The sequence below is a fragment of the Sciurus vulgaris genome (genome assembly GCF_902686455.1).
Source record: "Sciurus vulgaris genome assembly, chromosome: 2".
Lineage (NCBI taxonomy): Eukaryota > Metazoa > Chordata > Mammalia > Rodentia > Sciuridae > Sciurus > Sciurus vulgaris.
In genome coordinates, this window is record NC_136462.1 from 181,398,886 (window position 1) to 181,416,439 (window position 17,554).

At 38.8% G+C, this 17,554-nt stretch overlaps 1 protein-coding gene across 4 annotated transcripts in view; it reads right to left on the reverse strand.

Moving 5' to 3' along the window:
* TRPC4AP (transient receptor potential cation channel subfamily C member 4 associated protein) overlaps positions 1 to 4,136 on the reverse strand; it is a 72,553-nt gene extending 68,417 nt beyond the window's left edge. For 3 of the 4 annotated variants that reach the window (XM_079128183.1, XM_079128182.1, XM_079128180.1), the window contains exon 1: positions 3,920 to 4,136. In XM_079128183.1, coding sequence (XP_078984309.1) covers positions 3,920 to 4,087 — 168 coding nt within the window. In that variant the 5' untranslated portion in view covers positions 4,088 to 4,136. The remainder of the gene's footprint in view (positions 1 to 3,919) is intronic. The other variant, XM_079128181.1, reaches the window with a different exon arrangement.
* Between the last annotated feature and the right edge of the window lie 13,418 nt (positions 4,137 to 17,554).

Sequence of the window (17,554 nt, forward strand, 5' to 3'; positions counted from 1 at the left end):
CTTGTTAGGTTATTCTGACAACAAACGTTAACCACTGAATACATTTTAATGGTGTTTGTGTTGTTTAAATACAATTAGGAGGACATTTTAGAGCTTGTGAATACAAAGACTTCCTTGTTGGAATAGCTCTTATGTGAGAATTTATCCTATCCAAGTGTTTTTCAGTATCCAATTACCCTTGACAGGCAAGGGAAGATTTTACTTAAATCCTCAGGCTTTACAAACACAAATGCTTAGAATAAGGCTAAAACAAGTAGTTCCCGTTGAAGTGTTTAAAGAAAAAAAAAATGGGATGAGAGGTAGATATACCAATAATCATAAAGGGCACATAGGCACTTGGGAAATGGAAAGAGGCTCCCATAATCCAATCTGTCACTAGACTGCCAAACTGAAGGGTGTCTAGGGATGGTGGGTCAGGACCTGTAGTGTGAGTGCACTGCCCTGGTGCACAGGGTTTACCTTGTCTATCCTTTCCCTCAACTCCTAGTGACTACACAGGGCCTTGTACACACATGGTAAGGAATCTGGATTTGATTCTAACTATAATGGGATGTGGATGGGGTGTTTTAAGCAAGGGATTTATAAAATCTGAATTATTTTAAGGATCAGATGTGCTGATGAATGTAGAAGGGCTCAGTAAACTCTAAAGTATACCAGCATATTTTATTACCTTGACAAATGGCAGAGCAGAAAAGGGAAGAAAATACGGCAAACAAAATTCAAGTAGGACATGCTCATTCTAAATCATGAGGCCTGTAATCTCTCAGGCTTCCCTTATGTCTCATTTAGGGGGATAGGGATGATCAGATCTGGTAAAAGAGGAATCCGAATTTGGTTTTCAAAATCCAACTGGGTTGCCAATTAGACATCTATGTGGAAATGCTAAGCAGGCAGCTTATCCATCTGGAGCTAAAGGAAGAAATCAGGAATGGAAATAAAGACTTAAGATCCATCAGAATATAGAGTATTAAGAATAATACAAGCTAACCTTTATAGTGCTTAATACATTTTGGTTACTATTTTAAGTGCTTTATATGTTTAAACTCATTTGGCCTTCACTACAACTTTAGGAGGTTACGTCCTATTATTCCTACTTTTAAAATGAAGAAACTGAAGAATAAAGATTATTATTCCTAAAGACAATCAAGTATGTACCAGAGCCAGGTTTCAAACTAGGCAATCTGACTCTGGAACCCTTTAAGGTCATGGGGTTGCTGGGCAGTGAGAACAAATGCACAAAGGACTGAGAATACAGTATTTAAATTACCGAGTCCTCAGTATCAAGTGCCTGGCATGGTTTCAGGCACTGCAGATACCAAGAAAAAATAAGATACATTCCACGAAGAAACCCTGTCTAGTAACTACTAGCTGAGAGCAACTATTTATTAAATATCTCATATGTGCCATGCTAGCTAAGCGTTTTAGACATATTATTTCACTTAATTCTCCTAACAACCTAATGAGGTAGATGATGTTATCACCATTTTAGAAATAAGGTTCTGACAGATTAAGAAACAACCTCAGTCACTCAACAACTAAGTTACAGAACTAGGATTCAATTTAGGTCCATTTACTTCAAAACCTAGTTTTTTCTAGAGAAATTCTATCACATGCTGCAACACAGATGAACTTTATGCTAAGAGAAATAACTCAATCACAAAAAGGCTGCATGATTCCATTTATATGAGGTTATTATGTTACATAATACTAGTCAAACTCGCAGACACAGAAAGTAGAAAGGTGATTACCAAGGACAGAAGAAAGGGAAATGGGGAGTTGTTCAGTTGGTATACGGTTTCAGATTTACAAGACAAAAAAGTTCTGAAGATCTGTCGCACAAGTGAAAGCACTTAACACTACTGACTCCTACACTTATAAATGCTTATGATGGTTATACATAATTTTGTAAAATTTAAATTTTTTTAAAACCTGGTGTTTTGCGACTTATACATATGTCATAATGGATATGTTCACTGTGCTCTGGAGATATGGTTAAGCAAATAATTTATTCTGCAGTGTGAGAGAGGAGGGGCTTTGACAAGGAATACATCAAAGTTACTAAGAAAGAAAATATATTAAAGATGAATCTTCACTATAGTTCTGGGCAGGGGTCCCTATCTCAACCTCTGCAATACAACTATCAATAACCACAATAATTAGCCTAAATCAGGCTAGAGAATATTCTAGTAGCTTTCTAATCCAGTGAGCTTCTCTAGTTTCCTCCCATCCTAAAATTTTTTCAGCAATGGAAACAAATTAACCTTCCTAAATTGCCTCACTCATCATGCTAAAGATCTTCTACTGGCTCCTCGTTTTTAGAACACAGATTATCCAGATAGGTGTTTAAAATCATACTACCTACCTTTCTCAGTCTCAGGTTCCTCATCTGTGCTAAGAAATAAGTCTGACCCATTGCTCAAAAGATCAAGGATTAAAGATATTGTACACCTTGCATGGTGCTTGAGTGCAAGTATGTGCTTACTAAGGGGCAGTTATCTCTACCCCTTTCTGCCTGTCCCTACATACCCAGTTCAGTAAGGTATTCTAGTTCATAGGACAGAGCAAGTATTTCCATGATCTTAAGGCAGACAGAAAGGAATGCAAGAGGAAAAAAGGTTGCTCATCTATGGTTGTCTGATGTCCAGGAAAATATGGCTCACTCAGAACAAATCCTTCATCTGCAATCCTCCACACAGACCACCTACATTTATTTTATTCTATCTTTTTAGTCTTTTGAGTAATAGTCAATTGGTTCAAAACTAAATTTGAATAAAGTTGTACTGTGAAAAGTCTCACTCCCATTCTCTCCTCCATTCACCCAATTTCTACCCTTCTTCCACCAACCACTATTAGTTTCTTGTGTACCCTTCAAAACTTTAAGCAAAAGCTTTCTTTAAATTATGCTAATGTTTTACAGGTGTATTAGAAAGTAGTTCAGGGACAGTGGAGTTTGGTGAAGAGTGAATAGGTCTTAGCCATTCCGCTTTTTGCTAAAGTAGTGTCCTTCACTCATCCTAAAAAAATTAACATATATTGGGCACCCATTACAGGTCAAACACTAAGTATAACAGTCACTGATTACCCTTGAATCCTTATCATGCACCAGTAATATATTAACACTTTACACAATTGTCTCCTTTGATCTTCACAACAACCTTAAAAAGTAAGTTACTAATTCTCATCTCCATTTTATAAATGAGGAAACTGAGGCACGTGATGGTAACTGCACAAGCAAGAAAGAAAGCAGCGCTTTGAACCCTGGCCTGACTTGAGTCCTGGCTGTAAAACCATGACGCTCTACACTGGCAAAACAGTCTCTGCACCCGTTGGAGCTCAGCCTAATGTGGGAGACAGACGAGAAAAGGGCAGACAACAAAGAAATATGTAATTACACGCGAAGAAAGTAATGTGAACGAAACCAATTGGGGGCTTTGACACACTAACAATGGGGACCTACTTTAGAAAGGGGGAAGGAGGAATGTCAAGGAAAGGCCTCTCTGAGAAAATGACATTTATGATACGCTTGGGAACCGTTTTCAGGGTTGCAATGAGGACCCCCGCCCAATTCACTGGGAAGAACCTCAAGGCCCACAGAGAATAAAGCAAACTCGCCAGGGTCCCCCAGATGTGTAGACGTGGCGCAGGGAAGGGAGGATCCAGAAACTGGGCCCAGGGCTTGTACACGCCATCAAAGCCCACAACAGCCCAGTCCCGCTCGGTCCCTGTCCGGGGCCTCTACTTGGCATCTGCCCACGGCCCCACCGCGGCTGACAGCGTCCAGGCAGTCCACAGGGAGGCCCTGCGGTCAGCCTGGAAGGGTCTGGCCCGTCCTGCAGAGGCCTGGAAAGGCCTCTTCCCCGGCCCCCAGCCAGCTCCCGCCTGGTCCGCCCCGCCCCGCCCCTCCGGGCCAGCTTCGTACCTGCACCGCCCGGACCAGGCCCCGGCCAGTCAGCTGGCCCTGCCGCAGCTGCAGCAGAATGTTACCGGGCCGCGGCCGGCCGCCCCATCCGCCCCATGCCGCTACTGTTGCTGCCGACCGTCTCCCCCGGCCGGCCCCAGCCCCAGCCGCCGCGGGCGCCGCCGCCATGTCTCCTCGTCGGACAAACAGGAAGCAAGCGGCCCCGGGGCCGCGTAGATTTCTACGGGGCGGCGGAGGGCTCCCGCAGCGCCCCCAGTGGGCTGACGGCAGAGGCACAAGCCGCGTGGCAGGGTCCGTGCGTGCCCCGGGTGCTGCTGGGAAGTGTAGTCCCCCTCTGAGGCGGGGCAGGTGACAGCGAAATGCGGTGTTTCCTGTATCTTCAGTTTTAAGGGCCATAGGTTCAGCATTTCCGCGAGGTTCCTCCAAGTCGAAGTCCCTGCGTGGGCACTCTCGGATTTCTCTCCTATTTGTGGAGGATGAAGCCAACTGGGCAGTAAAAGATTCTGGACTACAGTTCAGGAGTTAAGCTCTGAAGTCTGCTTCCTGCCTCCTTCCCTCTGAGTCAGTCTCGCCACTGACCTCCACCAAGTCACAGCATTCTGCACCTGCCACCTCAGTTTCCTCGTTAATTCATTCAATCTTTAGTTTCTGGGCGCCAGATCCGCCAATCGATATTTCCTAAGGGGCCTGCTATGTACGTGGCACTCGATGGTTCGCTGAAGTCAGGGGTGCAGCTTGAAGCAGAACGGTCTAGGACCCTGTTTTGGAATGCAGGTTATAACAGATGACAGCAGATCCACACATAAATAAATGTACAATAACTTACTAGATAAGGTGTGTAACTGAATAGGTCGTTATGAAGTTAAGTGAAATAATGGAAGGGAAAGGATTAGTAAATTGTTACATCGACGGTCAGATGAAAACCTGTCCTAATTTCTCCCCAGTGGACAGCATGTTCTCTCTACTCTGAGCCCACATACTCATTCTTCTGACATACTTTTGTAGCAGGATGGCATCGACTCCTCCCCTTTTCCCTTCTAGGATGCAATCTTGTGATTTATGAAACAGGCGTGCTGAGTGTGATGAATTAGGATATGACTCATAACTAAGTGAACACTTTAAAGAATAGGCCATTATCCTGGGCAAATTGAGACCCATTTAAAAGGTGTGGTCTCTACTCACCTCTAGCATTTTAAAGCTGGATTGTCTGTTTTTTCCAAAAAAGTAAAAAATCAGGCTTTTATGTGAAATCCCCCAATTCTGAAACCTGTATTGACCAAATAAAACCCTGGAAAATCCTTAGAAGAAGGAGACCAGAAAAAGATATCCATATACATGGAAGTTTAGCATGTGGTAAAGTAGATATTGCAAATCAATGAGAAGGGGAAAAATAATAATGTTAGGTCTCTAATAAATGACCATGATGATGATGTTGATGCTGATAGGTCTCTAACTTCATACTAAAAGCTAGAGTGAATCTTAGACATATTAAAAGCTAAACATAACAAAATCAAAGCATTATAATGGATTACAATCATGATAGTATAACTCCATAAATTTACAAAGAAACGCTGGATCATATATTCAAAATGAGTGAATTTTATGATATTCAAATTATACTTCCATAAAGCTGTTAAAAATTAAAGAGTAAAAACAATAGAAGTGAATATAGGAGAATATTTTTAAGATCTGGGGATAGAAAAGATACTGTGTATTTTTTGTTTATTTGTTTTTGTTTGGGGTAGTAGGGATTAAACCTCAGTCCTTTGTATTTTTTTATTTTGAGAAAGGGTCTAGCTAAGTTGCTTTAGGGCTTCACTAAATTGCTGAAGCTGGCCTCAAACCTGCAATCCTCCTGCCTCAGCCTTTCAAGTCATTGGAATTACAGACATGCACCACAGCGCCTGACAGAGAAGGACCTTTTAAGGATAAAATCTAGAACCAGGAATAGAAGATTAATAAAATTGACTTTGACAACAGGCTTGCTTTCCCACCTCCAGTTCTCTGATCAAAGACAGATCTTCCCTGATTACCTATATAAAGTAACATCTCTTATATTCTTCATCTTATTACTTACTTTTGAAAAATAGCATTTGTCTCCACCTGAAATATATAGTTGATTATTCTCTGAACCCCTACCCCTGGACTAGAGAATAAAATTTTGATGTGTTTTGTTCTTTGCTACATCCATTCCCAGCACCCACAATAGTACCTGACACATGGTAGGTGATAAATATTTACTAATGGGACCAATGGGTTAATGAACAGATGCATGCAGTCCTACATAATGACACAGATAAGCCAAACAACACAATAGGCAGATAGGATCAAGGCAATTCACAGAGAGGAAATGGCCAACAAATGTAGAAAAGGATAAACCTCAATTTTACCAATAGTAGAATAATGATGATGAGAACATAAATCAATACACATTTCTAGAAAGCAATTGTTTAGCAATATGAATTGAGTCATAAAGAAGTTCAAACTTTTTGACTTAATAGTTACTTCTATAGCCACTTCTATTCAGTGTAATATTAGATGTCCAAGCCAGAGTAATCAGTCAAGAAAAAGAAATAAAAAGAAATAGCATTCAAATTGTAAATTGTCTCTCTCTTCAGATAACATGATCTTGTATGTAGAAAACTCTGAAGATCGCACACACCCACACAATTAGAACCAATAAACAATTTCAGCAAAGTTACAGGATACATAACCCACACACACAAATTAGAGAAAACCAGCCCATTTACAACAGCTTCAAAAAAGGATAAAATACTTAGGAATAAAACTTAACCAAGGAAGTGAAAGACTTGTACACTGCGAATACAAACATTGCTGGAAGAAATTAAACAAGATACAAATAAATGGAAAGACATTCTATGTTAATGGGGTGGAAGACTTAAGTTTGTCAAAATGTTCATTAACCCAAAACAACCTACAGATTCAATGAAAGGTCTATGAAAATCCCAATGGCATTTTTTTTTTTTTTTTTTTAGAAACAGAAAACAATCCTAATTTTGGGTCTCAAAGAATCCAAATAAGCAAAACAATCTCAAAAAAGTAAGAGTGAAGTCAAAGATTTCACATTTCTTAATTTCAAAACATATTCAAAACTCCTGTAATCAAAACAGTGTGGTACTACCACAAAAACAGATACAGGTCAATGGAATTGAATAAAGAACACAGAAGTAAATTCTCACTCGTGGTCAGATGAGCTTCAACAAAGGTGCCAAGACCACACAATGGGAACATTTGTTGTCTCTTCAACAAATAATGTTGGGGAAACTGTATCTACATGCAACAGAATGACACTGGGTCCTTATCTTTATACACAGAAATTAACTCAAAAAGGATTAAAGACCTAAACATATCACCTAAAACTACATAATTTCTAGATAAAAACAGAGGAAAATCTTCATGACATTGGATTTGGCAATTATTTCTTGAACAAAATCACAGCCAACAAAAGCAAAAATAGACTGGATTTGGTGGTACATGCCTGTCATCCAGCTACTGAGGAGCCAGAGGCAGGGATATCACAAGTTCAAGGCCACACAGCAACTGTCTTAAAATAAAAAAAAAAAAAAATTTAAAGGACTGGGGATGTATCTCAGTGGCAAAGCACCCCGGGTTCAATTCTCAGTACCAAAAAATAAATAAATATATAAAAATAAAAACAAAAAATAAACAAATGGAATGATACCAAACTTTAGAACTTCTCATGAAAAAATACAATCAACAGAATGAGTCTCTCAACCTATGGAATGTAAGAGAATATTTCCAAATCAAATGTCTGCAGACTTTTTTTGGGTGGGGCAAGGAGGTGGCAGGTACTGGAGATTGAACTCAGGGGCACTCAACCACTGAGCCACATCCCCAGCCCTATATTGTATTTTATTTAGAGATAGGGTCTCACTGAGTTGCTTAGCACCTTGCTTCTGCTGAGGCTTATTTGAACTCGAGATCCTCCTGCCTCAGCCTCCCGAGCCACTGGTATTACAGGTGTGTGCCACCATGCGGGGCTGCAGACTCTTTAATATCCAGAACACATTTAAAAAAAATCCCTACAACTCGGAAACAACAACAATAACCAGATGGTTTTAAATGGGCAAAGGTCTTAAATAGATATTTTTCCAAAGAAGGCATACAATAACCAAGAAGCATATGAAAAGGTGCTCAATTTCACTAATCAAAGTGGAAATCAAAACTATAAAGAATTGGTACAAAAACAATATGGTATAGGCCAAAGAGTAGGATAGCTGGGTCAAATGGTGATTCCATTCCAAGTTTTCTAAGGAATCTCCACACTGCTTTCCAGAGTGGCTGCACTAATTTGCAGCCCCACCAGCAATGTATGAGTGTACCTTTTTCCCCACATCCTCGCCAGCACCTGTTGTTGCTTGTATTCTTGATAATCACCATTCTAATTGGGGTGAGATGGAATCTTAGGGTGGTTTTGATTTGCATTTCTCTTATTACTAGAGATGTGGAACATTTTTTCATGTTTGTTGATTGTTTGTAGATCTTCTTCTGTGAAGTGTCTGTTCATTTCCTTAGCCCATTTGTCAATTGGGTTATTTGTATTCTTGGTGTAGAGTTTTTTGAGTTCTTTTTAGATTCTGGAGATTAGTGCTCCATCTGAAGTATGATTGGCAAAGATTTTCTCCCACTCTGTAGGCTCTTTCTTCGCATTGCTGATAGTTTCCTTTGCTGAGAGAAAGCTTTTTAGTTTGAATCTATCCCAGTTATTGATTCTTGCTTTTATTTCTTGTGCTGTGGGAGTCCTGTTGAGGACTGTATAGAGGGAAAAGAGGGTGGGAGGGGTTGGAGGGGTGGGGGGGAAGGGAAAAAATAACAATGAATCAAACAACATTACCCTATGTTAATTTATGATTACACAAATGGTATGCCTTTATTCCATGTACAAACAGAGAAACAACATGTATCCCATTTGTTTACAATTTAAAAAAACAATATGGTGTTTCCTCAAAAAATTAAAATTTGAATTGCCATATGAGCCTGCAATCCACTCTCTGGGTACACCTATTAATCAGTTTTTCACTGCTATAATGAAAATACACATAACCAACACACAAATTAGAGAAAACCAGCCCATTTACAACAACTTCAAAAAAGGATAAAATACTTAGGAATAAAACTTAATGTAAGAGGTTATTTACCCCACATTTTTGAAGGTTTGAAGGCATGGTATTTGTACTGACTCAGTTCCGGTGAAGACCCTCTTTGACAGTGTCACATCATGGCAGAATGACTATGGCAAAATGGCTTGAAAGGGAGAGATCACATATCAAAACAGAAAGCCAGAGAGCTGGATAGGACCAGGCTCAAGTTTTTATAAACCCTCTCTTAAGAACTCTCAAAGGCCACGTATGGTGGCATACACCTGTAATCCCAGCAGCTCCAGAGGCTGAGGCAGGAGGTTTGCAAGTTCAAAGCCATCCTCAGCAAAAGCGAGGAGCTAAGCAACTCAGTGAAACCCTGTCTCTAAATAAAACACCAAAAAAAAGAAAAAAAAAAAAAGGATGGGGATGTGGCTCAGTGATTGAGTTCCCCTGAGTGGGGGAGTACCCCAGACACCCCCTCCCCTCAAAAAAAAGAACTCCCAAAGGGTCGCACTAGATCTACCTTATTCCCTTCTGAGGGCAGCACCCTCAGTTGACCTAAGGACCTCTGACCTCTGACCCCATTTCTTAAAATTTTCATGCCGCCTCCCAATACTGCCACCTGAGGATTAAGCTTCAAACACATAAAACTTTGGGGGGACACACTAAATTCATATCCATCCATAACACTATATATTCAAAAGAATTAAAAACATGATCTTGAAGATACCTGAAAACCCTTGATCAGGATCATTCACAATAGTTAAGAGGTAGAAGTAACCCAAATGTCCTTTGGCAGATGAATGGACAAGGAAAATGTGGTGTATACATATGATGGAATAATATTCAGTCTTAAAAAGGAAGGAAAACCTGACATATGCTACAACATGATAATCCTTGGGGACATTATGTTAAGGAAAATAAGCCGATCATAAAAAAAGACCAATACTATATGTTTCCATTTATATAAGGTCCCTAGATAGTCAAATTCACAGAGATAAGAAGTAAAAGACTGGTTACCAGATTCTAGGGGTGATGGGGAAATAGTGGGGGGGATTTGTTCAATGGCTATAGAGTTTCAATTTTGCAAGATGAAAAGGTTCTAGAGATCTATTGCACAAAACAAAGCAAATCGCAAAGGAATAGGTTTACTTACAATCCCACTGATGTACAATTAAACATACCTACTCTATCTGCTTATACACATATAATTACCTGAAAGAAAGAAATGTCACCAAAAATGTCAGCTGTGGTTATCGCCAATGTGGACAGATTTCAGGTGATTTTTATTTTATTAATATTTTTCATAGTTTTTTGCATAGGCCATGTATCATTTTTACATTCAAGAAAAATGTCTTTCAATGTTTGAAATTAATTTAAAAAGGGAAGACATTTCCAGGGATGAAAAGCCAGAATTGGTGAGTGGTCTGGGCAGCAGCCAAAGATCTACCACCCCTGGGTTCTGCCCAGAGCTCCTCCTGAAGCATATGGCGGTGTTATATTCTCATCCTTGTCACAGCGAGAAGACAGGATCTTGACAAATTTCACAGTTCAAACAGTCCTCCAGGTTTCCCTTGGCATTCATCATGCTAGGGACAAATCTTCCAACCTCAGCTTTTACCCAACTGCAAATGTCACTTTGCATTCCTATTTGTAGCTTTCTTAGTCCAGCCTGGCCCAGGCATTCCCCAAAGATGGATATTCATGAGTCAAAAATGATCGCCTCAAATTCAGCCCCTAAGGACACTATGTGATTAGGAAATGAGGAGACAGGTTTGCAGAAACCTGTGTAAAGCCTGTCTTCCTACTTCCTCTCCGGTCTTCTGGCCTTTCCCTGGAAACCGCTGAGGGCCTCTCACCACCAGAGGGCATAATACTCCTCCAGCAAGAGGCCTGTTGATGTTGGATTGGGGTCAGCACTAGAAAAAAATGAAGCTATCAAAATGGTGAGTTTGTTTGTTTCCACAGGAATCCCAAATGGTTTGACCAAATATGATGATGTTATTCATAGTCTATTACCTCTTGTAAAATGACTTGCCAGACTCATCTCAGCTAGGCAGACAGAATTTTCTTGGGCAATTTTTTGAATCATGTTTTTTAATCATGAAGTCATTTTAACCAAGCAACTTGTACAGTTATCTTCAGGTCATGGGAAGAGTTGTCCCTAACTATGCATCATCCTGTGGTGTCATCTTGGACACTATTTTTTCACATTACATTTCTAATGTACAATTTCTTAATGATTTGATTTTTAATCAAATTTATATTTTTAATCAAATTTTATATTTGTTGAGTATCATCATATGTAGCAGGCATTATTACAAGTAGTGGGGAACCAGTGCTAAACAAAAAAAGCAAAATCCCTGCTCCCTATGGAGCGTATACTCTTGGGTACCACTTACCCTTTACTGAGCACTATACCATGCACCTAGCAATTCATTTGCACTGTCTTACTCTTCTCTTAGATTTTGGAGGATATTTTCAAATCTACAGAAAAGTTGAAAAAGAATACTGTGAACATTTATATATTCTTTGTGGAGACTCATCAATTGTGTTTTATCTTTCTCTCATATCCTTTTTAAAATATTTTCTTTAGTTATCAATGGACATTTATTTATTTATTTATTTATTTATTTATTTATTTATATGTGGTGCTGAGAATTGAACCCAGTGTCTCAAACATTCCAGGCAAGTGTTCTACCACTCAGCAACAACCCCAGCCTCTCTCTCTATTCTTATATAGAGAAATACATTACATCTATCTTCATATAGTCTCACATGTAGATATGAGTATATTTTAATATAGAGGACTTTTTTTGCTAAATCACTTTTTGCAAAACCATTTGAAGGCAAATTATAGATGCTATGACAACTTACTTCAATATTTCAGTGTGTATCTTGTAAGAACAAGGACACTCTAATAATCATGATATCATCACACCCAAGAAAATTTAATTCTGATATATTATCTTGGGATATCTATTAAAATATCTTCAGTTGTCCCTCAAATGTCCCTTAGAGTTCCTTTTTTCACAATCCAGGATCCAATTAAGAATCATGCATCTCATTTGAATGCTGTCTCTTTAATCTAGAAGAGTCCCTCATCCTCACCGTCTTTTTGATATTGACAATTAAGAGTTGAGGCCACGTGTACTGCATGCCCCACCATCAGGATCTGCTTGATTGTTTTCTCATGATATAATCAGGATTAAACTTTTTTGGCAAGAATGCTACATGGGTCATGGGATATTTTACCCATTGCTTCACATCAGGAGAAAATAATATAAAGTTGTTCCATTATTGATGATGCCGTTTGATCTCTTGGCTAGTATGGAACCTTTTTTAAAAGGTGCTTTCCCCTTTCTAATTAATAAATAATCTGTGGCCTTCAAGGCTATGAGAATATATTGTTCCCTAACCACCTTTGCTCCATAGTTTTTAGCATGCCTTCATGATTCCTTCCTTGATGTTGGTGGCTGAAAAAATTGCAATTTTCTAATTCTATCATCTTTGCCCCTTTACTAGACAACACTCTTCCCTACCTTTCATCTGGGATATTACTGTGAACTTATGGATTCTTTTTTGTACAATGTGCTATGATGTGTTACTTTGATTTTATTAGGGCATCATTTACATACTGTGAAATGCATTTATCTTCAGTGTATATAGTTTCATAAATTTTGAATATGTACACCTGTGTAGCTGATACCCCAATTAACAAATACTGAAATGGCTATAGAATATTTTCACCACTCCAGAGGTTCCCTCATACCTTTTCCCAGTCAATTCCTACCTCCTCCAAGCCACCCTGTTTTAATTTTATCATCACAGATCAGATTTTTTTTTAAGTTGTAGATGGACACAATACCTTTGTTTTATTTATTTTTATGTGGTGCTGAGAATCAAACCCAGTGCCTCACACATGCTAGGACATTACCACTGAACTACAATCCTAGCCTCCATACATTACTTTTGATGGTTCTAGAATGCAATTTAATTTAAATGGAGCCATATGGTATGCAGTCTTTTTGTTTGTTTGTTTGTTTGTACCAGGGATTGAACTCAGGGGCACTTGACCACTGAGCCACATCCCCAGCTCTATTTTGTATCTTATTTAGAGATAGGGTCTCAATGAGGTGCTTAGTGCCTCACTTTTGCTGAGGCTGGCTTTGAACTCATGATCCTCCTGCCTCAGCCTCCCAAACCACTGGAATTATAGGCCTGCGTGTATGTAACCTTTTATGTCTACTTTGTTTTCATCCAGCATAATGTTTTAGTTTCACCTTGTTCATTTGTCCATGGTTCACTACTTTTTACTGTTGGCAATTATTTCATTGTATGACTATAATGATTGGTTTATTTTTTTCTCCTGTTTATGGATATCTCAGTTATTTTTAGACTGGGTTTATTATGAATAAAGCTACTCTGAATATTCTTATACAAGTTTTTGATATGTATGTTTTCCTTTCCCTTTTGTTATTCTTTTGGATGCTCATATTATTCTGAACTTCATTTTTGAAACCTGTTCCTTTGTTCTTTTGACATTTTCTGGGATGATCTTAATTGTAAATGGCCCCTGTAAGACTTGCAGGGATTGAACTCAAGGCTTTGAGTGTGCTAAGCACATGCTTTATCACTGAGCAGCACATCCAGCCCCACACAAGTTGTAACCCTGAACTTTAATATCTTTAATTTGTGTGAAGCCTCACTGCTTATCTGTAAATGCTGAAAATAACAGCACCTACTTAAGTGGATTATTCTGAGTTGCCTTTTGCATAAGGCACTAAATATCATCCTGGGCCAAAGTAAACACTGAAAAATGTCAGGTATTATTATTACTACTATTACATAATTTATACAATGTAAATTTTCTGTTCAACATATGTAACATTCAAAGGCCTCAACTGGTAATGCTTTTTTTCTTCTTTTTGAGACAGAGTCTCACTGTGTTGCCCAAGCTGGTCCCTGGAACTTCTCAGGCAATCCTCCCACTCAGTTTCCATGAGCCACCTTGCTTGGGCTTTTTTATTTGTTTTTGTTTTCTGTTTTTAAGCCCCTTCTGGTACTGGGATCAAACTCAATGGCTTGTGCATGATATGTCAACACTCATCATTGAGCTACACCTCGAGTTCCAACACTTAGCTTTTTAAATTGGCATTGTTAAGGCTCTACAAAATCCAGTCCTTTGTCTTCAAGTACTCAGCCCTCAGTCCTATAGTTTTTCCACATGCTGACAGAAATTTCAGAACAGGACCCTCAGAGACTCCCTATCATGCTGACAGTGAGATAGATCTCTTAACTCTGGGAGATTCCATATTTCCTTTAAGACTAAATTCCTGCAGGTGCAGTGGTGCATACTTGTAATCCCAGTGGCTCTTTGGGAAGCTGAGGCAGAAGGGTCATGAGCTCAAAGCTAGCCTCTGCAATTTAGTGAGGCCCTGAGCAACTTAGTAAGACCTTGTCTAAAAATAAAATATAAAAAGGGCTAGGGATGAGCGTCAGTGGGTAAGTGTCTCTGGGTTCAATCTCTGGTACAAAAAAAACCAAAAAACAAAAAACTAAATTCCTGCCCTTTCATGAACTCTTGGGAACCACTTTTCTTCAAAGTCTTACTACTTAATACTTGCTCACAAACCTTTTTAATATTGTTCTATAATTCAGTGGTTTCTTTTCTTTCTAGGTAGAGTGCATCTAATAGAAATAAAAAGCAATCAGATTACTTCCCACCCACGACTTTAACACAAATATAGTTCAAAACACATTTGAATCCTTGATTCTTGAATTGTACAATGATTATAATAAAGTTACAATGTTTCAATCCTGTGTGTGTGTGTGTGTGTGTGTGTGTGTGTGTGTTTGAGAGAGAGAGAGAGAGAGAGAGAGAGAGAGAGAGAGAGAGAGAGAGAGAGAGAGAGAGAGAGAGAGAGACTGAGCTACATCCCCAGCCTCAGGATATTATGAGTTGTACAGACTGAACTTGAATTTGGGATTCTCCTGTCTCAACTTCCCAAATCACTGAGATTACAGGTCTGTGCCACTACCCAGTTCAATCCCTTTTTGAAGTTCCTCTTTGAAAACAATTCCAAAAATGTCTTTTAAAACAAAAGGGGAAAAAAAACCCTGCCCCTGAATGGATTCTACAGTCTTTGGAATCTGGTAGATTGCAGTTTTACAAACAATCCAAAGCCATCTGAGTGGAGCTGGATAAATAAGTGAATGATTAATAGCACTTTTCTGTTTTTTTTTTCTAACATTTAATCTTGAAATAATTTTTAATTTCTAATATGAATATGTGAGAACAAATCCTACCATTATGTACAATTATAATGCATACCAATAAAAATATGAAAAAAATTTTAGATTTTCAGAAGTTTCAAGCATTGTCTAAACCATCCCTTATGCCCTTTACTAGCTCCCCCTAATATTAACATCTTACATAACTATCAGTTTTCTGTTTTCTAAAAAAGCTGCCAACAGAAGATAAAGAAATCCCAGATTGACTGTTGTGCTGCAATCTTGGAAAACAATCAAGTTAGAACAGACCACATGAAGTAAAATAAAAGAGATTCCAACCAGAAATTAAGGTCAGAAATTTAAAAAGGGAATACCATTTCAGAATCTCCAATAGTAAGAAGATCATAAACCAGGCATGGTAGCACATGTCTGTAATCCCTGCCACTCAGAAGACTGAGGCAGGAGGATTGCAAGTTCAAGATCAGGCTGGGTAATTTAGAAAGACCCTGTATCCTGTCTCAGAATAAAAAATAAAAGGATCTGGGGATGTAGCTCAGTGGTAAAGTGCCCCTGGGTTCAATTCCCATCACCACAGAAAAAGAAAAGAAGGAGGAAGAGGAGAGGGAGAAGGAGGAGGGGGAAGGAGAGGGGGGAGAAGATCAAAAGAGGATATGATGAACAATTTAATGTTTACACACTTGAAATTTTAGATGGAACAAATTTGTAGAAAAAAAGTACTTACCTAAATGAATGTAAGAGGTAATAAAAAGTCAGAATCATCCCATAACTAGGAACCATGTGTCGTGTGTCGCTTCACGATGTGATGCCTTCTGAGAAGTTCATTGTTAGGTGATTTCGTCCTTGTGTGAAGATCACAGGGTGCTCCACAAACCTAGATGACAGAGCTCAATCACTCAATGTGGTTAAGTGCCCCTGGGTTAATAAATAAATAGTCATTTACTTTCATTTTTAAGTGTAATTTACTATATATAATTATATGTGCTATACTTCTAAACAACTGGCAGCACATAGGTTTGTTCACTACAGCATCACCACAAACACATGGCACTTGTGCTACACATTGTCACAGTTACCAGCTCCCTGAGACAAAAGGAATTTTTCAACTCCATTTATAACCTAAGGGACCACCTTCGTATATATAGTCTGTCATTGACCATTATTATGTGAAATTTCATCTATAATTTACAACATTACCATAAAGATAGCTCTAGTCCCAAAGAACTGCAGATGTTTTAAGACCAGGTCTCACTGCGTTGCCCAGACTGTGCCCTGAACTTGTAATCCTGCTGCCTCAGCTTCCCAAGTAGCTTAGTATGCCACTAAGCTGGGCTGCTAGACTCTTTATTTTTCCTTTCTCTTTCTTTCTTTGGTACTGGGGATTGAATTCAGAGGTACTTTACCAGTGAGCCACATCCCAGTCCTTTTTATTTTTATTTTTAATTTCGAGACAGTGTTTTGCTAAGTTTCTTAGAGCCTTACTAAATTGCTGAGACTGGCCTTGAACTTGTGATCCTCCTGTCTCAGTCTCTGGAATCACTGGGATTACAGGTATGCACCACCACAGCCCAGCAGGCTACTGAACTCTTAAAGAGAAACTAATACCAGTATTCCATAATTTCTCCCAGAGACTGGAAAAAGAGGTAATATTTGCAAACTGATATTAAGAAAATAGCACCACATTGATAACAACATAGGCGATGAAGTGTGAAGTGTAACAATATGTACTTTGCTTTCACTCTAATTCAGCTGCTTTCACTAATAAGTTCCCATGAATTTGTTGCAACAATGTTGAGCATCTAATACCCTTGTTCCCAGTCTTCAGCTTGCTTTAGAATCACCTGGAGGATTTGTAAGATCAGATTGCTGGTTCTACCTGCAGAGTCTGATTCAGAAGGTCTGGTGTGGGGGGAGCCAAGAGTTTCATTTGTTTTCATTCTCTGGTGATATATATATATTTAATCCTGGCTACCATAGTGGTAATGACATTGAGAATGACTGGACAGGCTTGACATGTTGGGACAGTTTTTCCAGAAGTTTCTAGTTTAATTCTCTAATAATGTTAAAAAAAAAAAAAAATCAGTTAGATAGGCCAACATTTTTACTCAAAAAACAACTTTGGAAATATTTTCCAAATGAGATTGTTTTTCAGCTGGAAAAATATTAATTTCATTCTTGTGTTTTTATAACCTGCTTTAAAAACAACCAAGTAACTTTGATACAGTAAGTGGTATAGTCAACTTTAATCCCTGAAAATACG